This window comes from Pollicipes pollicipes, unplaced genomic scaffold, assembly GCF_011947565.3.
Source record: "Pollicipes pollicipes isolate AB1234 unplaced genomic scaffold, Ppol_2.1 Scaffold_6686;HRSCAF=7923_pilon_pilon_pilon, whole genome shotgun sequence".
Taxonomy (NCBI): Eukaryota; Metazoa; Arthropoda; class Thecostraca; order Pollicipedomorpha; family Pollicipedidae; genus Pollicipes; species Pollicipes pollicipes.
The window spans coordinates 8,099,445-8,123,511 of NW_023596921.1; the positions used below are offsets into that span (position 1 = coordinate 8,099,445).

The 24,067-nt window shown below is 46.2% G+C and overlaps 1 protein-coding gene across 1 annotated transcript; it reads right to left on the reverse strand.

The window, feature by feature from the left end:
- Window positions 1–17,031: 17,031 nt before the first annotated feature.
- Window positions 17,032–18,445, reverse strand: LOC119107866 (microfibril-associated glycoprotein 4-like). Its single transcript, XM_037231431.1, has one exon. The coding sequence runs from the start codon at window positions 18,162–18,164 to the stop codon at window positions 17,274–17,276; it is 891 nt and encodes a 296-aa protein (XP_037087326.1). The 5' UTR covers window positions 18,165–18,445; the 3' UTR covers window positions 17,032–17,273.
- Between the last annotated feature and the right edge of the window lie 5,622 nt (window positions 18,446–24,067).

Below are 24,067 nucleotides of genomic sequence, written 5' to 3' on the forward strand. Positions count from 1 at the left end.
GACAGGATCTAGAAGCTACACTTGGAAATTATTTTATTTTTGACCACCGTGCTACAAACACCACAGCAGCGGTGGTACGATAGTGGTACGATACCAATTTTGACTTCGGCAAAAACACACCTTATTGTCTCTTAAGCTTGTTACATTAAAACCCGCTTCGTGTTTCGCTCGTTAGGTTCGCCTTAAGTCATACTTAAGATTTTATTTTTGTTTGGCTTTGCTTAAAGAAGCCCTGTTCTCTTCCGCAGGAAAGGTATTTTTGAAATGCTGGTAATTCCGTCTCCAGTCTCCCATTGGGTGGCTGTGCCTGCATGAACTTCGAAAATCAGAACATGCTCCTTTCTGACGCAGCTTGTGACTCAAGATTGACTCAAGATTGTTTCTCGCGGGCAGCGATGGAGAAGACTTGCGCGGAAGCCGCGCAGCGTCGGCGCAGCGTCGGCCCAACGGCTAACACTGAGCAGTGACCAACGGGTGGACGAAATGATGACGCTTCTGAAAGAAGTACTTTTGAACGCTTCAGGACATGAAGTGTTGCATTTAGAGGACAGTCTGGGCGCATACTTCACATGTGCGAAATTTAGACTGATGATAAGAACGGATTGGCCCTTAGAGCACCGCGAGGTGGTGCAGGAATCTAGTTCTGGAGCTGTGAGAGTAAAGGTAGAACCTCCATTTTTCGTGTTTCTGTCACTGTTAATCTGTCCAGAAGATAGATTAACAGGGCGCCCGTCGTCTGGTGGCACTTGCAGTTACCGATGCCGTTGGCTTTTATGGAAGCTACAACCCAGGCAATCGCTTTCCTTGCTCTCGAGGTTGCGGCCGGCAAGTTTGAACCTTTTGATGTAATCTGTTTCACTAGTCCATTTTGGAAAAAATGAACGCTCTTAGGCAAACATTGGATGGCTTTTTTATACTTACTTCGACCCTCTGTATTCAACAATAATAAGCCTTGTCTTTTTTTTGCTCATTTCCACCGTCCATATTCAACAATAATAAGACCCACACTCTATTCAGCAATATTGAGACCCCTTGTTTTCTTCCGAGCAAGGGGCCTCTTGAGCAGGACACCGGGGGCACATTACCTATTTCGGTCAAGGGCCGAAGCTTTTGATGTAATCTGTCCAATCGTTAAGTGCCATCTGGCTGCCATTCTGCCATTCTGGTGATAAATCTGTAATCTGTAAGCTTTTGATGTAATTCCATCCAATCGTTAAGTGCCATCTGGCTGCCATTCTGGTGACGCGGTGCGGAATCCCCTGGTCGATCCGGAGGCCCTTGGAAGAGTACATCATATCACATTGTTCCCCTCCCTGACACGGGAGGCCTGCTGACTGACGCAGTTGGCCCCGGATCAGCACAAAAACCCTCACTGACGCAGCAACATCCGTAATCGCTGCAGGTGGTCCAATAACTGTCACATAGACTCCAGTTAAATACTTTTATGTGTTCTTTCAGACGTGTTGAGGACTATCTGATCGTAGATTGTAGATGAATTGGGGTCCCAAATCTATATCAAATAGATTTAATCAACGTTCCTCTTACAATGTTCAAGATTCAGTTAAAATAGGTCACCGGTGCAAAATATATAATATGGTTTTGAACATACGCGTTCGTAAGTCATAGCAACAGCAGCCTCGACACCCGGCGTTGCAGTCTCCATAGGCCGCGCGGCGTCGGTCCTGCGGCTGTGACTCTTAAGCGATGGCCAATCACCAAACGAAAAAGATAGTGCATTTTGAGGAAGATGGCTGGTTAACTAGGCAAATCGGCATGTATGTTTAATGTAGTGCAAAAGTAAGCTAAACGCAACCTGAATCTGAGAAGTGGGGGCATCACTGGATTGAAATGATGCTGACTCCATGGGGAAGAGCCGGGGGCATGGTGCATTTCACATCACTTCTAATGAGTACTTGACGTGCAAGAAGCAAAATTTGACTCTGGGATCGAAGTTGTCTTAGCTGGAATCTGACTCAGATCTGTCTCTATGTGTTATTCAACATTATCGGATTCCGAATGAGTCGCACAGCTTGCAACAGACTCATAATTTATTTGAATACGTTTTAAAAACGCCTGACTCACGAAAGATTAAAGTAAAACACATTGGGTGCATACCTGGTTGACTTGACGCAGCATCCGGCGAGTTGATCATTTAAGACACGACAGCATAACTGCAAGATTAAAACGTGTGAAACATCTGCTTAGTTTTTGGGGGACAAAGAGACGGATTTGGAAATTGAAGGGGTCGAAAGTGAGAGCAGGAAACTTCTCTTGAGTCACTATTTTCACCTACCTCCCGCGCACGTAATCGGTGGGAGGCGTCACCTATTGAGCGAAACGATAACTATTATTTTCGTATCATTCTCCATGGCGGCTGTCGGCGTCCAGCTCCCGCAAGCCACTGCGCGCTGGATATTGGCAACAACGTCGCTCCATTCTGAACCGGGCTCAGAAGGAGCGCCGTGAGCTTAAATGACACCTGTGATGTTGCACTCGAGCCGGGTACAGGTTGGTGATCATGCACCCAAGCTGGGTGAAACATGCCGCGTTTAGGGGCTATCCTCGAAAAACGTTATACATTTTTGATAGTTTCTCAACTTCCCTCCAATGTCATGTGTGTGTTCCCTGTCATTGTCATTGTCATTGTCATTTCATCCAATGTCAATGTCAATGTCATATCAGTGTCATGTGCTGGTGGTTATTTGTACACATCTGTCATTCTGAAAAACCTCAGAGCACAATTCAACCAAGATAGGCTGAGGCTGTTAAATGCATTGAAATAAGTCGTTCTAAGCGAAGTTTTATCATGGTTCAAGATAATGATTTCGTTAAAAACATGCCTGGGTGATATCTGCATCAGTGCCAGAAGTGTCTTAATGGAAGCGCCGCCACTGCAAAAGGTAACGTCTGTTTGACCGCTGACCAAACTAGAGGTGCGTAACAAAAAAGGGCGTGTTGTCATGAGAGAAAGCCTGCTAGATTTGGAGTATCACCACAATTTCCCAACTGTCCAGCTGTCAGAAAATGGTCTGGTCTGTTGGAGCCTCAAATTACTTGAGAAAAATGACTAATCATTTTTGTACTGATACTTCTGAGAGACTCTGCAGCTTGGTTAGCCCAGAAATACTTCGGTGAGCTTACTTTGCCATCCAGCTGGATACGAATGTCACCTGGCTAGCCCCAAATCCTGTGGGGATCATCTGGTGGGTCGTTAACAGTACACAGTTATTATCAAGCGTGCGTGGCAACAATGAGGAACAACGCCATTGGGTACGTTTGTCCATAGGCGTTTTGGGATATTTGTTCCAGCTGTCCGACTCCTGTCGTATTATTGTAATGGTACTCAAGCGTAAGCCCTCCGTATATACAAACGCAAACGGGGCTCGCGCAATTCCAATTCGTTTATAATCCAGATAGCTCAAGCTGTCCTTCACCGCGGTTCAAGCACGGCGCTAAAGGCCTGTGGGACAGCGCTGCATACAGTCCACTGTCTCCCGTACCTGCCAACCCGGCTCTTACTATCCGCACTTCTGGGCTCCAGTAGAGGGGGGGGGGACATTTTTTTGCGCGCAATTTGCGCTAGATAATGGCAAACATTGTCTAGATCCCTTCTGAAGCGTCCGTAAAACAGCAGTTATCACCGGTATCTTTTGATTCGAATGAAACAAAATCCTATGCAGATAAAAGTGTTTTTGTATGATATAATGCGCTCTCATCTTAGTTATCCATTTCCACTCACCAGAAGGTAGCTATGGATACCCATACAGCTCTCTTCTCAGTCTGGCTTGATCGTGAACACCATCTGGTGGGTGCAGCATAGGTTCGCACCACACACCTCAAAATGCGACTAATCAAGCCATCGCGCACCGCGCTTAACATATATTGCACTGGCATCCCAATGAACACTCGGCCTTTCATCCCCTGGTAGCATAAGTACCAGTGGGAAACAACATCGACATTGTTTTTTAAACTATGCATTGTTGTCATACAGGCCTTTAGTGGGTATGTTGTTCATGCTGAATTAAGACCTAGGCTTACCCCCACCCCCGCAGTAGCGGTGTTATGGCTCCAAATTGTATGCACAGGTCAGACGGATTGATCCTTTTGACTTCGCCAACAACATTCGCAGATCAAACGTATCCCGCAAAAACTGAAAGTCCTGAGTCTTCAGAGCTGCCATGTGAACAGTATGTCCTAACCTGTATCGTAACATGAGCAAGAAAGGGCTTCAGCTCATGGTTGTCATCACGAATACTTCAGTTTGAAATAACCGACCTTCAATGCTCTTTTGCTGCGTATCTTCTTGTTCTTCAGCATTGTTGCTTCTTCTTTTTGATTTTTCCACTTCGTCTACATTTCCAGAACCCGAGTAACGTCAGCCATGGTATAGCGCTGCTCATAATGGGTTCATGCACGTTTGTTAGCCGGAATCAGAATATGTATTTAAGCACCTAGAATGTTTCGAGGTTTCAATGTTTCATTTCTGACGCTAGCATACGCAAGCAGGCCGCATCAAAGCGTCTCACGGCGGCCGTACAGCTTTATAATTACTGTTGGATTCACCTCAGACGAATGCCACTCTTCTGCATTTCACTGTCGCTATGGCACAACGGGCAGGACAGATTTCATTACAAAGCAGGCTGCCTGATCAGTTACCCGCATCAATGCAAACCTAACAATCACTGCGTCGTAAATGAGTTAATTATGCAACACTCTTGCATTTGATGTAACTTTGCAACTTTGCAGCTGCACAAAAGCAGCCAACTTGCCCTTGTACAGGGCAGCAACAGGATTTGATCGCAACTGGTCTAAAAGGCCCTCATGAATTTGATCGATGGTACATTTGTGGTATGGTGATGAGGGTGGTGTTGTCAATATGCTCTCCAAATACCTTTCAACATAAATCGCATAATTCTATATTTTTATGAAATAACAGTTCTCATCATTGCGCTGCGTTTACAAGCCGTCTCAGAGACTCTCTGCGGCGCAGATCATACACGCGTTCGATGATGATTGGTGAATGAAGAAGATTAATTAGTGTTGCATCCATGTCGTTGCTGAATGCTACCTGCTCAATACCACGACCGTGCTTCTTTGCTTCACAGATTTAAAATGCGATAAAATACTAGTAGCCCAAAATTAACTTCTCTGGGCGCATTTGTCAGCTGTTTCCAATAACGTACGTTTTCGTAGGGGTAAGCGCGTCAAGACGAAGCTAGCATAACATAAAAGATGCAATGAAAACAATGTATGCCGGAAACACATTGTTGAGTTCAACGTATCAGGTTTGGACTGAACGTTCCTGTTTTAAGAGGTCGCAGCTGCATTCTCGTCATTCGAGGAGAAAAATAAGGTTTGTTTTTGTACGTTGCATTGAAAAACAGATGCGCAGAACCCACTCTCATCTCCAGCCTGTTTGTTAATTTCCGTTCATGAGGTAGTCGCGATGAGGGACATGAGTGCACAGGACGGCGTGGGCACGGAGGGGCACATCGATACTATCCAAGCGCAAATCCCAACATCGCGACCACTTAACTTCGACCCAAAAAGAAATACCCACCACACTTGCTTTGGGTTGACCACATAAATGGACAGCTTTTAGCTTGGCGGCGCAGCTACATACACGCTGGTTACGCGATAACCGTACCAGTTTTATCCCTCAAGAGATTTTGGGAGCCATCGAACGTAACGAGAACGATAATAATAGGTAATAGGACGAAAGCAGACGATGCAAGACAGACACAGTCAGTTCTTGTGTTGAAAATAAGCGACTTCGAATATGGCAGATGCTGTTTAAACGACGCTATCAAGCAAACTGGCGCACATTATATCGGACTCGCCACTGGGCACAAAAAAAGACCAGACCCCCGCCAGCCTCACAACTTACCCTATCATCAGGCCCCTCATGAATGGAAAAATTAGTTCAGAGCCAGGCCAAGGTAAACGCCTGCGGCTATTGCTCGAATGGACGCGTGCGTCTCATGCCTGAAAAGGCACAGCATGAAAACAAAATGCAGCATACAGGAAGGGCCCGGCGCCAGCCGCGCGCCGTTCTTTTTGGACCTTTGCCCGGTCTAAGAGCCGGTCAGAAACCCGCGCCTTCCATAATGAAGCAGCCGGAGTCGTTTTGCGTAAAATGTTTCTACATCTAAGTTCACTGCTATTGCGGATACAAGGATGCCGTCCCACTACTTTTGCCGTTGGACGACGCAAGTCGCGCTCCACGTGAGTTAAGCACGTCACCTTAAAATTAAAGGAAACGGTCCAAGCACATGCTCTTTCGACGTTCAGTTATTCGGTTGCGCAGAGCTAGCAAATCACTTGGTTTTAAGCCTAGGACGTCATCTGGAAACCGCCCATACCCCCTTGACGCACACCCATGTCAAATTTATGTTAAAAATTGAATGGCAACACCAAGTAGATGCTACCCAACCGGTAACGTCAAAGGTATTGTAGTGAACTAGGATTAGAAGAATGTGCTTTTTTTCTTCATCTTTATAGTGATTATGTCAAATTCCAGAGTACCAGCTTAACCATATTTTTTCAACAAGTTCAGAGCCCCGACCCCTAAAGCTCCTCGCAGCTTGGGTGACGACAAAAACAAATCACCTTGATCTCAAAGCTCAGTGAAGCACGGCCGCTGATTGGGAGACCAGCAGTTGACCTTGCAATCCTTGCATTTGAGAAGCATGGACTGATCATGAATAGTCTGATGTGGCAAACGGTGTGTCGCGTATCCAAGCGTTACTGCCGGAATAGCGGCATCGCCTGTCTTTCACAGGAAGCTCCTGCTATGTGTCTGGTAGGAGGATGTGGTGAGATATGATTTTGCGGGCAAATGTCTTAAGCAAGCTTATAAGACCTTTAGTCATGCACAGGCGTAGATTTCACAAAATGAGGTGGGAGGAAATGAGCAGTGAAAAATGACGCAATCTACCTGATGAACGGGTTTCTCCCAGAATTTAGCCCACTCCTCAAAGTAAGCTGGAGGAGGGGGAGGGAGCTCATGTCCAAGTTTGGGCATTAGGGGACGCCCCAGCTGAATACGCAGCTGCGCTCCTGTACTGGTGATAAGCAGCATCACCCAGTGACGTCATGAACGGTTTGATATGATAAAAAATAACTATGCGTCTGGCCCTCGCCCTGATAAACGGGTAATGCACCTTGCCTAATGACTTTTTTGAAGGTACCTCTCCGGTATGCTGTGCAATCACGCCTAAATTTTGAGTAGCCTGTGTGGCCCGCACGTGTAAGTATTTTGTGGCAAAGAACGTGTTTCTAGCTTTTCTGGTTTCGGAGCAGCAGCTGTTTTTAAGCGGCGCTGCACGGCGATCTACGGCCTGATCGGCTGGCCGGCGGCAACCGACGCTACCGCGGAACGCGCGCGATGGGCCGACATTGTTACATTAACGGAGTCATATATCATAAATATACGCTAAAATCTTCTAAGAATATACACTATTCTAATCACATTCAAAAAGAAGCACACCTATCCAGGTTGTGTGTTGCGTGCACGTCTCATGGCATTGTAGATATAATGTAAGGCTGAAAAGGTATGATTTTCTCGGCCTTTCGACCTTTGGCCTGTCTGACCTAATAACATACAAACTAGCACCTATAGTGATACCTCAAATCCATTCCACTGGTCCACAAAGTCACCATGCCTGAATGTTCAGTATGGACTACTTATGACGTTAAACGACGCTCATATTTTCAAGTAAATAGCTTTTAATATAAACACACAGGACATCTGAGACAGGACCATAATGTTTTCGACCGGGAGTAACGGTATCCTTTACACAATGAGCGGTCCAATTTGGCAAAGATGACTGTCTTTTCAGACATCAGGCACCCTAAACATTGCACGAACATCACAAACACCACGGCCATTCAGCCTCTCACGAGTCATGACCTAACACTCAATACATCGTCGTTGCTGTGCCCGCAACACAGGTGGTTATGCTGATCGGTTTCGTCAACGCGCACCGAGTTAAACGCCTGAAATGCAACTTGCCAGTGGACAGCACTGTTCACGGACAATGAGTGAGACGCTGCTTCCACCAGTGCGTTACTTAAACAACCTTGCCCAAATCAGGGCCCAATACGGCGGTTATGGTTTCAGCTATGGATGAAGATCAGGAACGTGCTGCGATCGCAATATTTGACGTTGGTTTTGTCATTAGCTGTTACTTTAGCCTTGACCTTGGTCTTACCTTCAGAATTGGCCTTAGGTCAATTCTGAAGGTAAGACTTACACTGACGTGTAATTTGTTCATTTAATTTTTGTGTTGCTTTAAAAAAAGATTTCAAAGATGTATGGTTTTGTCCAACACTACGTTGTGCGTCAGATCAAACGATTCCCTAGAAATAAACTTCGCGGAATCCATGGCTTGACCTTGGACTTGCTGTAGGTCAGTGACCTTACGAGGCACATCCAAATTTTTGATACTAAACAGTCCGGCATACAATGTTATATAGCTATGCAAAATCTGGTAGACTGCGGCCCGCCGTTCGAAAGCCATTGTGGAAAATCCTTCGGGGGGGGGGGGGGCAATTTGACCCGCACCCAAGCGCGTGTTAACGTGAGTCACCACGGTCTTTATGAAACCGGTTGCGCATGTTCGCATTGTTTCTCATACTACGTTTTTCGGTGTGGATTTTCCTATCAGCACAATAACGCATGTGGGGGAAATACTACTCCCAGGTGTAAACGCTGGGCCTGCAGGGCTGGTCGAACTAGAATGAGTTTTAAACAAGCCCCGCCAGTCTGGGCTACCCTACAGTCTTGCAACCCACTGATCCGCACGTCTGTGTTTACCTGTTTCTACAGTCTGCCGCCTGCCATCTGCAAACAGCATAGTTTGCTTGCTTCACCTTTCTACAACTTTTAGTCCAACGTGATGTTTGCTAAGGCGAGAACGTGCGTCATAAGAGGCAGTTCCACCCAGTGTTCTGAGCATCCCCATTCACGGATAAAGATTACTTAGATTTGCGTAAACGACCTATAGGTTCGAACATATACGTAACTCTTTCCATGTTTGTGGTAAGGGACGGATTTTAGTAGACATGGGGTGTGCTGCATTATAATGCAGTATGATAGGAACAGCCAGGGGTTCGAGGTACAGTTCTGCGCGCGGTGGAGAGCTTTCCTCTAGCTGTGCCACAAAAAGGGCGTCGAGGAATGGAATCGACACATTTTGCGCGCAATGTTTCTATGTGACCAGTACTGGGAAGGTGCTGATGCTTTTCTTTTGCACAGAAATCTAGCGGTGAGTCTCTGGCACTGAATTAATACTTTTATTTTCCAATGTTTAAAGGCTAAATCGTTAAAAGTTTTTGGTTTAACGTCCGAAGGCTAAAACTTTTTCAACCCACCGAATTCAGCATATATGAGAAGAATTGCATGTACAATTGTGTGTTTCGATCTAAAGGGATTGGCCGGCATGACTAGAGAGGGGGCAGCCCTCTTAAACTCCTAAGTGGTGAGGCGAACCCATGGGTCAAGATGCTAAAAAAAGTCATCGATGTAGTGCGTATGCAATTTTGGCTCTTGGTCATATTTAGATGAAAAGACTCGCTGCTTCACACAAATGTATTTCCAATAAGTTATGAACATATCCACTCTAGACAAAATTCCACAATAATACATCACTTACCCACCCAAATCGATGACCTTTCATCACATTCCTTCCAAATGAGTCAACAGTTCCAGAATGTGTACTCCGCCTATGCCTGTGTGTTGTATGACGGATCCCAACTAGGATCATTCATAGTCTGTGCGGAGCAGCGCGAGGGTGTCACCCCCAAGTCATTGGACATGCGTACCTGTGTAGAAAATATAAAGGTGAGGAGCATACCCTCCACCTGCGTAGGAAATTTCCACCTCTGTTGACTTGAGCCGACCCTTTGCATTTCTTGCTGATGCACCTGCCAAAGTTTAACTGCAACATGAGGCTAATACGTAGTCATCTTGCACCGAACAAAATGTTTGGTGGTTGGCGTGGCTGTAGAGGAAGCTGGGAAGGTCAGGTCGATCTGGACCGTCACTGGCGCGGTGGGGGATGAGCAGACTGTGTGGGGTGCAAGCTTGCAGGCTGTGCGATATGGCTTCGATGTCGAAAATATGGTCTCGATGGTTCCATTTCCATAGTGTTTAGCATCATCCGTCCGTATTATGGCAGCTGGCAACTCTCTCAGCTTGTATCGCATCGCCCGTCCCACCGTGCACGACGCGTTCTGCTGGTGCCGTAAATGTTACACGAAAAGGATAGTGAAGGACATTGATGTTATTCGGTTTACACCCAGCATGCGCGTGCCGGCAGATCATATGCAGCTGTGTCGCTGACATTTCTGTTCCGAACCCATGCGATAGGTCTAGCTCTCCACGACGGGCGCGTAGGCTGGCCTTACTCAGCCTGTGACATGATGGCCGGCAGCAAAAAGAGCCGGAACGCAACGTTTCCATCAATATCTTGAGTCGCCGTCAGATGCACAATGGACTGGCTGACGCTCAGTAGGGCCGAAATTCGTTTTCACACGCAAATCATTGTGTTCCATTGCATTTTAATGACCGTCACTCATGAAGATCTGGTAAAATCGAAAACCAAACCAAAAGAAACGGACTAATGGTTGGTGTGACATGACTGGCTACATGACGGCCGAGCGTGAGTAGGCTCGCCTAAGCGCCGTATGACGGACGTTTCCAGGAAAGCTGACGGACGTCAGAACACTACCAGGATCATTTTTCAAACAACGACCCGAGCCAACAAGCACGTTTTACCAGGCCCTCGATCTGCGCTTGGTGCTTGAATGATCACTGGTTTAATGCTCCGTGGTGGAAGGCTCTGTTTTAACTAAGTTAGGGTAAGAAGCGGAACAATGCTACGCAGTGCCTTCCACTGTTGCATGACAGCTTTCAAAATATTCGTTGTTATCAATGGTCTAGAGTGCTGATAGTAGATGCAAATCAGAATATTGTGATTTGTTGCAGAAATGCACCTTCGACCTTCGAAAGTCCAGTTACGTCGTCCTGGACATACACTAAGAAACGTTCAATACTTCCCGCTTACGGAAAAATTCTTTACCTGTGACCACTCGCGACTTAAAAGCACCACCGACTCAGTCTAAAGGATAACTTACGAACTGTTTCAAGCATCCCCGACAAGCTTTTGTAGCCTGTCAAATGATCATCTTCACAAATTCTGTCGTTTTTGCAATGTTCGGTCTGGTCACTGGCTTCTGGGGGGAATTTGTCCTCTCCGTGCAGTTAAAAACAGTCTCCCTTCCGGGTCCAGCTTTTGACGTAACGGTTCTACTCGTCTTACTTTTAGTGAATGAAGGTCAGCCGTAGTGCACGAGGTCACATTTTGGTACAAACAAAGGTCATGCGAAGTCAACTTACAAGAGTGAATTGAAATAATTTGTAGAGTCAATCGTGATAAGCAAGCTGATATAACTAGCTCATCTCGGAACCATTAATTGGCATGGACTAAGCAAATTCTAGAGGCAGGACAGTCATATCCAATAAGGTAGCCCGGCCTTGGTCTAACAATATGATGGTCTGCCTCAGAGGCACTGCAACACGGTTTTTCGATTAGTACAGCTGCAAAGCGATGCGAAGATTTTGAGTGTCAGGGAGATCTAAAGTATTTTGGATGTTTTGGTAATCTTATAATTGATTTGTGGGACATGTAACGCACTCAGTCAAGTGACGAATATCAACCAACTGATTTCTGCGTGGCATCACTGACTAGTGTTATCGGCCACCGTCATGTGTCTTTCCTCAGATTCCCTTGATAGTATGGAGCTGCAGGTCCTACAGCGGTCGATACGCCCCCCCCCCCCCCCCACAGCCTAGATATCATGAAGCCTCAGGTTAATTCAACAGAATGATATCAGAGAAAATTATGACATGCATCCTTTAATGAAAGGGAGCATGCGATGCGTGATGAAGTGCATCTTGTGGTATGAGCCCGTCACGAAATCTGAAGCGCTTTCCTTGATGACCTCACCTCATATGCAGGGGTAGGCAAAACGCGCCAACTTGGTGGATAAGGTCGGTATCACAAAAATGTATATGTTTACGCGGAACTTGGTGCCAATTTTGGTGCCAAATTTGTGCACCAATTGTGATGCACTGATGCGAAGCAGTCTGACTTTTGATCTTGAGCTATATAACATGCTGTATTTTTTTATTTTTAAGCTGATGCGTTACAGTTTCACGAGAATGTAACGGAGATTAAGCTTTACCGGTATACCAATTTTGAGGGGAATCCGAATAGTTATATTTTGTTTACCTTGCACTCTCTGACCTGGTATAACCTTTTTTGCTTTTGGACCTGCCACCTTACACTTTCGCCAGAGGGATCAGTAAGTTAAGATCTATCTCTGTGCCAATTTCCAGGCATGTCGAAGTAGTCCGCGAATATGACTCTAAATGTGGATTCCAATTTGACGCGCGTGCTTTAGCTTATCCAATAATTTGGAGCGGTTCTTAGCTTCGGCCAGTGCCCATGCAAGCAAATAGCAGCCCAATGGGGATAGCTGTTCATAGGACCTAGCCCATTTGGCACAACATTCAGGATGCCCTAGACTTCACATCTTGCTGATAACTTTGCCGTAGCTTCAGCGTGTTTGATTGCTTCAAAGCAATTTGCATGGTGTAGATTCAGATGTTGTTCCATCTGAAGCCACACCATAGTATTCTAATTGGTAAGATTTTCTTGTGCTATATGGATACCTAGAACATATGATATCAATATACCATGGAAGTATTGTGGATATGAGAGGCACGGAGAGGGCGGGGAAACTGTCAAACCCTGTTATAGTGGCGTAAGTCACAGGAAATACTTGAAACCATTTCTACTTTTGGTATTATCATAGGCATATCACATATAGGCGTATTGGCTGAAAGGAAGGAATAAATCAAATTCCTCAGATGTTGCAGTAGGTAACATTCACTTGAATAAATAAATGATCAAGCTGCACGATCTAAATCCTGCTTCTTTTTCCTGGTTGTAAATTATGTTAACCCCCGCCCTGATAGGGAGGGGGCGGTGATGCAACCCCTAATTTTTTAGTATGTTTCTCCGGCATGTTTTGGAATCGCAAGCAAAATTTTCCGTGGCATATGGAGCATTTGCATTGCGCGCATTTTAACACCGGAAACGTGTTTATAGATTTTTTGGTTTCGGAGCACTGGCGGTGTTTGAGGACCTGTGCACGTTGATCCACGGCCGGTACGGACGGTAGGGGACTAGCGGCGATTGCGGCGGAACACGCGCGGCAGGCCGACGCCGCCACATTCACGGAGCCATAGAGCAAAGATACGTGCTCAAAACACATGTCAACAGGGGAGGACGTAGACGAGGGAGATCACAGGTCATGCCCAGTTGGGCTCATAAGAGTCCCAAAGCTGGTAGAAAATATGTAGTTTTTCAACACAGAAATGCCACAGAGCTGGACGTCTTTGGGCTTACAGCCGACATATATACATATAGACTTATTACGCTGTCCAGAGGCTTCATGCTGTTTTCGGGGATCTATCTGCCCACTTGAAGGGTAGGTGCGATCGTTGAGGAGCATTCCAAGCTGCACTTGATTTCTTCGCATTTGCTCGGTCGGCCCGCACTGTCGATGGGCCCTTTCTGCTAGCGTGCCGGGGCGCTCTTGTCAATCGGGGGCCCCACGGATTCTCCCCATTCGCCGGAATGTTCTGTACGCTATAGCTGTGGGGCCCATATGTTAACCTGCCGGGGTATTCTGGGCTGCTCAGGGACCCTTTACGTTGGTCTCAGGCTACCGACACCTTCGCGATATACTCATGGACGCTCTACATTGGTCTAGCATAGACAGCCCTCCCAGCTCTCTGTCACTTGCTTATATATATATATATATATATATATATATATATATATATATATAAGCAAGTGACAGAGACACATACAGACATATATATATATATATATATATATATGTATATATATATATAAACATATATGTATATATATATATGCTCACATGCCCGGGTACTCTTGATCGATCAGGTTTTCCTCCACAGATTCTTCTCATTCTCCCGAAAGGCTGTCAATGCCGTTTCTGGGGCCCAATATGCCAGGGTACACTCAGATGCCCAGCGGCCCTTCAAATTGGTGTCGGTTTTTCACTTGTTTGGGGGGCCTTGTGCTCTTGGTGGGTCTCATATAAGGTAATGTACCGAGTCATGCAATGCTCAGGGGTCCTCCACCTTGATTTCGAGCTCTTTCCCTTTGATATCATCTGCGGAGAACCCTTCGCTCCCGTCAGGACCCTTCGTGTTGGCTCGCCCGGCCGCTCTTGATCGCACAAGGGCATTTACTCATCACGCTGGTTTTCGGTAGATTCCTTTGCTCAGAGCGTCCCTGTGCTCTGGCCGGGGTGCTATATGCCAGCCTGCCGGGGCACTTTCGATTGTTCAGGGGCCCGCAACGTTAGTCTTGGGTTCCTCTCGCTTGCTCTGACGATCCTATACTTGTTGACGGGAGCCTCTTTGCTGGCCTACCGCGGCACACATGATCGCTCAGGTTCGGTTCGTATGGGTCTTGGTGTCTTATCCTCAGAGCAGCAGTCGGATATGCGCCGATAAGTTTTTACGCGCAATTGTCGAACGTAATTTTACGTGCCGCTAACGTTGCGCGTGTCATTTCCTTTGGCTATTGAGTGTGCTAAAATTGTGATGCTCGTGCATCACAATATAAATGCATGTTGAATGCTAGGATATTTTGCGCTCCTTTACAACGAAGGAAGCAAACTCTGCATTGTCATCAGATATCTGCTGATCACATGAACCGGGCGGCTAGCCGTAAAAAAACTTCGTAGTAAATAAGCTTCGTAAAAAAGTAAATCAAGTTCGTGCCCTATTTTGATTGTATTTAGCAACCAACTTTAGTTTGTTTTGATTGTTCCTCCGAAATACTTAGCCTTAAAATGATGAGATTCACCGTGATATGGGGAAAATTAGCAATGTCCATGCATGTGCATACGTAGCACGCCTATCTTTCTCGGACGGCGCACAGCAAGATGGGTCCCAGTATTTACTATATACATATATATATATATATATATATATATATATATATATATATATATATATATATATATATATGTGTGTGTGTGTGTATATATTTATATATATATATATATATATATCAGTTATATGCTATTTCCCTAAAATAAAATGGCCGGAATGCGATGAGTTTTTTGGAGAAGGCCCCAAACTCTAGTGGGCCGCACAAATTGTTAGCTATTGCTAACCACAAAAGCTGTACTTAAATTAAACAACGAACAGACCTGTTAAGTTTCGTGTGCCCACAACGCATGGTCTCGTAGATATGATGTAAAGATGGAAAAGTGCGAATTTCTGACGCTCGGGCCCGTCCCCCCCCCCCTTCGACACGGGGTCTCCTGATAGACACTATGGACGAACACGGTGTCATTCACGAGCCGTTAACGAGCCGTTCGGTGTTGGTGGTGTTGGGACCTAACAGGGGCCGCAGTTTGTCAAACGGTACCCTGACCAGTGCAAGAAGTCCTCTTACTTACATTTCAGGTGACGGCGCTACGGGAGGGGGCCCTTAACCCGCGCCCGGCTGGGAGAAGTTGACTTCCTCTCCCCTACGGTTTTCAAGCACGGGTAAAAAAGAACTCTTGCAACAACACGATGTTTTCAATACTTGGTCATCCATTAATTTAGCATCTTTTGTGCATGTTTAAGATCCTTCGAAGCAGCCGGGATCATCGACTTTAGGATACGTAAATCTTTGCTAATTTTTCGTAAATGATGCAAATTTGCATACATTTTTGTGTAGTTTTAGTGTTTGTATGTGAGGAAAAGGGTAACAACTTACATTTACAACCATCATAGATCACAGAGCACATGGCCTTGACTAAGGCCATAGGCTATTTTAATAGATACCTTTAGCAAAACACATACTGAGCTCAACGTGGACAGTTTATAGGGTAATTTTGGACACAGAATTTGGGTGCTCTACTCCAAAACATGCGATATCATTGTAATAGTAAATAAGGTAACAAGAGGTCATCTGAGGACATTCAAAGTCATATAAGGTCATCCGAGGCCAATGATCTATGTTGCCAGTGGCGGAGAGGGTAGATGAACGAGTGCAAACGCGTATAGATCGTGTATGTGGAGCTGATGACTTCTAATTTCATCTGCCAGCGTAAATGTTCTCTGTTTGTTATCGCAACAGTCCTGTGATCTTGGGTCCTATAGGTGAACAGTTGGGTCCTACAGGTGAACACTATTTCTGACCACAAAAAAATGAAATTTTACTCGCCACATTGATCTGGCTAGCACTTCAATTCTTCATTTGGATTGCTGAAGAATTTGACATAAGTTGGCATCTGATGACCTCTAGGTCACCTGATAATGTTCGCAGGTGCATCTAATAAAATAATCTTATTCAGCAGCACATGGTGGAAAATCGTTCTTATAGGCTACCGGAAGAACAATTTTTGATGGTCTGACCTGACCTATGTGTGACAACAGAAGTTGTCAAAATGGACTTACCATAGTCTTAACGCTTATTTCCGTACTCTCAATATCCGTCTTGACGCGTAAACTAAGTTTTTAGCTGCATTTATCGGAACAGCCGTTCTTGACCGTTTGTGACCTCTGGTGACCTCAAGTCTTACCTAAGGTAAAAAATTGTTGTCCATACTTCGTGATTTGACGAGGCCTTTAAAACGAGATCTTTGTTTTACTCATACGCCGTCTGGAAGCTGCAGATCCCAGGGGAAGTCAATTTCCTCCCGGCCGGTCGCGGTTGCCTCAGACCTCCGATTAGGAGCAGGTCAATGTTGACACTGCCAACCCTTCGCGCCATTCTGGCTCTAACAATCGGGCCCTCAGCCGTTGGTGTCGTGGGCCCTTAGGCCTCTTTGACCGTTTAGGACCACGGAGCCACTGTTACGCTCACAACAATGGAAGTCTTCACGTTTGCGGCGAACGTTTGCTGCGGAGTCAAACAGGTGTCGAACTGTCAGTTGTATTATGCGTTCATTGAGCCAAGAAACTAATTTGTAATTGCGAACGCAGCTGTGTATATGGGATATGATGTGGCAGGATTCGGTAGCAGGGTGCATATGTCCCCGGTGCGACGTCAGATGTATGTTTGTTAGCGTTTGGTTTCAGAAACATGGACAATTTGATTATGATATATCCCACGGTCCTGATGATTAGTACGGTATCACACATCCAAGTCATTTTGTATGAATCATGACTTGAATGGCCTGATCTTCATTTCTACATATTTCAGAGAGTACCTAAATCCCCTGAATGTGCGCCAATTGATGCCATTGGCGTAGGACCGAGGGTGTGGTCCAGCAAGATATAGTCCGTTCAGATTGGAATAGTGGCCGTGATGGTACCACCAGGCGCCCTTATATTTCTGGGCGAAATTTGTTTTCGTTTTTTCATTATTCCTGTCCCAGGTGGTGAAAGGTCTGCCGCAGTGCCGAGTGAGACTATCACCAGCATTTCCTGCGTAGCCGCCCACCTGAAGGCGGTAGTTAACCGCCTCCGACCTGATCTTGAATTTCCAGTACGTTGCATATCTTTTTACGCCGTCAAAGTCCTCCATGTTAACGCGCAGCTCGTACCGTCGGTCCATCAGCGACGTCATCCGCCAGAGGTACTCATTGCCCCACCAGAATTCGCCATCGAATCTTCCAAATCCCCACTTGTAGGCATCCCAGCTGAGATAAAAGTTCTGCCTGGGTTTGATGTCGGCTCGCCGCTGGAAAACGGTCCATCCTCCGCCGTCCTTGTCGAGGTCGCAATACACCGGTACAGGGTGCTGCAGACCAGGCCACACCAGGTGCACTCCGCTGGTGGTGCCGGTTGGCAGGTCGCTGCAGTCGCGGGGCGGCGGCTCACCGGTCGGCACCCCGAGGACCGCCCGCTGCAGCTGAAGCCTTTCCAACTGGGCTTTCAGGTCAGCTAGCATCGGCCGACAGGTTAACTCCATAACCACAGAGACCACTTCACGGAGCCGGGTCCGGTTCAGGCCGGCGATCTGTTCTGCGTGCTTGTTGCACACGCCGTCGCACGGGGCTGGAATCCAGAGCACTAGGCATATTGTCGCACCAATCCGGAGCAAAGACATGCCGTGCGCGCAGAATTACCGTTTGGGCGGACAGGCTGGGGCGCAGATTACGCTGCACGATGATTATCGAAAAGAGGCTGAAGCACGATTTGACTTGTTGCGATGTGTCCTGCGGGATGGTTTTGTAGCAAACTTGGTTGCAGCAAGACGGTATGAAAGACAAGGGAATTAAAAACGAACTAAGAAAAAGGTAAGGCTCGAGAAATGTTGGAAACACAAGGATGTTTTCAAGAACAAAGTTGGACCAAGCCAAGCACAAAACGTCCAACTCATACAAATTTACCCAGACGATACAAGATCGAGGATGAAATCAGGCAAATCATTTAGAAAATGGAATCTGAGAACGTGACATGGAGTGGAAGCTTTCGGTAAAATAAATTTAAAATTCGCAGGCACGCTTCGAGGGTTAAGCTAAGCTGCAATATATTCCCAAATGGATTGGGGGCGTGATGGCCGCGTTTTTGGCGCCTTCGAAATTTGGGGCGTGAAGAACTGAGTCTATTCGGCCGGCTATGGACCCCTGCAGGATCAAGGAAGGGCAAGACCCCTTGCCCCCACCCCTCCTCTGGATCCATCCATGCCTGGTGATCGCCTTGGTTCTGTCGTAGTGCCGTTTTTGCACAACAGCCTACGAGCGAGCCAGCGAATCACAGTTCAAAGTGACCAAGATTTAGAAACGTTAAATTTTGCTGCTAACCCCATTTTTGGCCTAAAATGTGTTGCTGTATATCAGGCCTACATCAGAGGCTTGGCTGGCTAGGCCATGAAATGTACAGGTTGTCCAGTGCTGGATTTCTGGTCGGCGGTTCTGGATTCTTTAGTACAAATTTTCCAGGCACGGATTGCAAAATCTGAGTTTCGGGCATTATGGAAAACTTTGAAATCTCATTTCAGACAGTGCAGTTATAGACATAAGCCATAGCAGTGACATAAAACAACATAGCAATTCTCAACTTGATGTAACGCAGTTTGTAACATCAAAGATAGTGTACAACTGCTAGCTAAGCCATGCCGCGTGTTTTTATGGATGGATTAAATCCTGTAAGAGCTCTTTCTCCAACGCTGTTTTTGCCTCCGTATGTTGTGAGAAAGTACATGGGGTTTGTTAGATGACATTTATGGCTGTGATACAGCCGCTGACCCAAAATATTCTCACCTTCCTCCTTAAATGCGACGTCTTAGGTTTGAAGCGAATCGATGTGCTTACCATCCTTAAGCTCGCTACCCCGATCATTCGTGCGCCAAGACCTACGCCCTAACCATAGGAACTTTGGGCATCGCTAGCAAGTGATACTCTAGTGCAAATGGGCCTTCTAAGACGAACATATTCATGATGTTTATGACTCATTGCACTTAATTTACATCTGTTTTGTGTGGTTTAACGCAGTTATTGCTATATCGTGACGTATCTGATAAATTTGGCTCCAGGTGACAGTTAAGGCTCTCCATATTTCGCCGGTGACAGATAAGACACTTTTTCACCCCTCTGTTCACCATTCATCTTCGTAACTGGCACTGCCTTAAGCTTATGATAACTATTTTTACAACAGGCTGCGCCATCGCTGATTTGCAGGTATTGTTAGTACTTCTGATTTTACAAATGCATCGCGACTAGATAATCAGCTCTCGTTTACGAAACATACCAAGGAACGTTTGTAGAGGTTCACCGCAGATTGGCCACTTTGTGTGTATATTTGTAGATTTGGAATTTGCAGCTGTTGTTTGTAATCTTTTTAATTTGTGGCGTTATGAGACCGTTTTTGCAGATATGCCTACGAATTTACAAAATATAATATAAATTTACACATAGCTGCTTTATGAGAAAAGCTTCAGGTAGCACTTTATCACAGGCGATCCACAACATACGTGGCTATTATGTCGCTGCTGTAACTGAAGTGCAAGGAACGTAAACATGCAGGAAAAACTCGATAGGCTAGGATAGACTCGAAATGCATGTTAAGAAAGACACAGTGGCCAAATTGACAGCTTAATTTATTGGAATGAGCTTAGTACCCCTTTGGATCATTGATGTCGGCCGCATAACCTTGTGATGGAAAATTACGTAAGCTGTTAAGTTAACTTGCGAGGAACAGTATACACATATATAGGGCAGTGCTGTTAGTCTTATTCGGAGCGAAAAAGCTGCCGACATTTTTCGATGTCAAAATCGATGACAAAAGTGAACGCTTTTGCGAGTCAATTGGTGACAGGATTGCAAAAATGAAAACAAATTACAACAAAACATCCCAGTTAGACAAAACTTAAAGCTTAGTATTGGTCTGTACTTGCTAACGCTTGAGCCTAGAGGTGGGACTTTGTATCCTCTTTGGGGGACATGACCCCTCAGTGCTGAGCTGCCCCTCCCCCCCCCCCCAGGTTTGGCTAGGCCATCGCTACATTTTGCTTGGTCTTCACAATGTGGGCGCTGGCTTCCGATACCTTATCAGTTCTGCGAAGTAAACACAATTTAAGGTTTTAGGGACTCACAGGTCGGTGTCAAAGAAAAACCTTCATATAGCACAATACCCAAAGGCTTATGTGAAACGAAACCCACAAAAAGTTGCATTTTGTAAGTCGCTAGTCTCATAGTAAATGTTTGTCCGTCATTGGAAATTAATGACGCGTCTGAAACTATCTGGCCGCCCCTGCCTCTAATCCTGGCAGAAAGGGCGGGCACCGCAGGGAACCAAACCCCTCAGTGCAAGGTGCAATCATGCAAAAGCAATGATTGGTGCACATTGTCTAGCTTGCAATGCCACTCGAGGGACATGTCATGACGCGAATATTGAAATATCGGTGATGGTAGCTGGAAGCGGCGAAACTATTACCATTCGCAGACTTTTGCCGCAAATTTTTTCTTGAAGTAGAGTATGCGGCCAGCTCCCTGGAGCATGAGTGGCATGTTTTATGTGGTTGATGTGGAAATATTCAAATCTTGTATTGCATGTTTTTAGTGTCTTGAAGAAGTAGGAAAACTTCCTACATCCTAATTGACTAATGCGTCACGTGCAATACATAAGCAATAGTGGATGTGAGCATTGGGATATTAGGCGTACTGCGCCTCGGCACGTAAATCGTCCTGCATTCGAATTTTAAGATAGTTGTAGCATTACATAGCAGTAGCCTGTAATGGAAGCATATCTTTTACTGTGTACTATGCGCAGTACGCAATATGTAACGCGTACGTATTTCATACACATTTGCTTATTTATTTTCATGTCGTTTTAGCATGTACAGCACCACGGACTCATGACGCGATGGCGTAATCTTGATCGGAATAATCTCTTGATACTGTTACTGCTAATTCCGTCCTGGGAACCTACCTCGAAATCGCATGGATGAATCATCCTGGTCAGGAGCTGAACGGCCCTTTCTTCCCACCCCGGGGTAACTAGCGGCTGCTATTCTGGTGATCCGTAGACCGACATGGCCTGGTCGGTCCGGAGGCCCTCAGAGGGATACATCATTTACGCGTCTCATCCCTGATGCGTTGAGCCCACTGATCTAGGCATCTAACACAGGATCGACGCAGGGACACGTCACTGACGCAGAAAGATCCCTTACCGGCACAAGAAGACCAGTGTGTAATTGGCGCCGAGACACCAAGTCGGCTAATCGGCCCGTCTCCTGGTTGAAAAGGTGCGGAGACCCCTCGTTTTGTCCCGCGGCCTCTGACTGGCATAGGTCACTGTCTCATTGCGAGTACAAATATTTGCGCGATCATTTTTCACGTCTCCTGTCAATGTCAAGAAGGTCCTGACCAAGGCAAGAGGCCTTTTTACATATGAGCTTCCGCTCCTGTCTCTGTCCCTGTCCCTGTTCAGCAAATGTGCCTATGACCGACTTTGGGCTTGCCGACACAGATTCCTTTGTTGGGCACTGTGGAACTGTGGACCCCTGCTCAGCGAGGGGGCCAGACCAAAGCACGAGCTTTCGGATTACCACTTGCAGCCCCGGTCCTGCCCCGACTTGGGAAAGACACCCCAGGACGAAGGCGTGCACGGGACGAAGTGTTCGGTATTGCCTGGAGGCTGAGGTCTCTTCAGCCCCCCCCCCCCCGGGGGGGGGGGGCTGAAGAGACCCCTTCGGACTCCTCGATCGAACCCTTGGTCGTCGTTCCCTCGGGGCCCAAAGGGCTAGTCGGGACCTTGGGAACTAAAGACCTAAAGCAGTTCGCGTGTTTCTGTCCCATTGATAGTGGCCCTTTTGTTCCTCGTGAAAATAACAGAAAAGCGGGATATTGTTGTGCCCTCTGGAGTTTGACAAAACTTGAAATGAAAGGGCTTGGCGGCCTTCGTGGTGCCTCCCCAGAAGTGGTTGCTTCTTTAAAATGCAGGTCGTGATGCCCGAAATGAGGACATCGGGTATTTCTTGGGCGGGAGGTCGGACTTAGGATTTTGTCAAGGTGGAAGGCTCAGAAGTTGTGTTTCCCTGATTTTCGTGTCCTTTGAAGATGAACACGTTGGGGTGCTTGAAATCACCCGCTCTGATTTGGTGCCTGCTAAAAATGAAGATGCTGGAATCCTTGAAATCACCTGTTTGGATTTGATGCCTGCCACAAAAAAATGATTGTAGGGTTATAGTGTCCGATGATTAAATATTATGGTGCCCAAAACCAAAGTTTTTTTGACCCATCACCAAATGGGCAGATCTAGATTGCGCCCATGGGGAGAGGTACAAACATTGTGGTACCCCTGAACTTCGTGAAAGTGGTTTCGGGACCCTTTCATTAACCTGCAAGGATTTGCTGCTTGTAGTGAACACATATTTTGGGGCTGCTGAATTGAAGGTTTTGGTGTTCCTTCCCCGAATGGGTTGATCTACAATGTCGTCAAGGAAGCATCGAAAGTATTGCAATTTCCCCGGAATTTTGTTCCCCCTTAAGATATATGCTGTGTGACACTTTTAGGTGCTTCCTGAAACTGGGCGTATCTGGAAAATCATAGTTATGACTCCCCACAATGAAAAAATGTGATGTCACTTTGCCGAACGTCGAAGAACGGACCGCTCAGGAATTTCGTCACGGTGAACCTCACAGAAACCCCTCTTGAAAATAGAGGTAATGGTGTTTCAAAATGAAGGTTTTAGTACACCTTTCCCAAGGAACTCGGGGCTGGTAAAACTTGTCGACTGCTGGACAGGATGGGTGACAAAAACGCCTATTTTCACGCGACGCTTGGTGCTGAAAATACTTTTGACCGACAGTTCTGTTCACGGCCATGACACAATATTACAGGGGGGAGGGGGGGGGGGATAAAACGTGCCTACTTGGCGGATAAAGTCGGCGACAAAATTGTATATCTTTACACGGGGCTTGGTGCCAGAATGTGTTTTTGGCAGACATTTCGGTGACGGCCCGACGAAATGATACAGCGTATTCTGCAGAACCTGACATGAGGTCTCCATACACAGATATTACGCTTCCGTGGTAATACATTTCGTCACACAACACAAACACACCTTTCCGTAAAGACCTGTTGCCATACCCGACGACTTTTTTAGGCTTCATTCCCGACAAAAACATTCTATGATTTTTAGTTTCTTGTTCGCTTTGGTGACGGGTCGGCGACAAATCAGTGTATTTCTCACGGCCCGGCCGGTCGGCCGATTCGCTGTTTTTACCAGCCAACCCTCAGTGTTCCAAAGTAGATAGTGAAACTACTGAAAAGGTCTAGATATGGCGATTCATCTGGCCGCAATAAGATGTTTCAATCGCTACGATGCAGCTGAGATATGTGAGGTCGGCCTTAACTTTACATGTATTGCGTTTTTGAGAACGGCATTCGCATTGCAATCTCATTAATACCTGTCTAGGTTTAGTTTTTGGGATTTGTTTAATTCATGGATCGGTTTTTCTGTCCAAGTCGACGAGATGACTCAGTCAAGGTAGAAATTCACCCGTG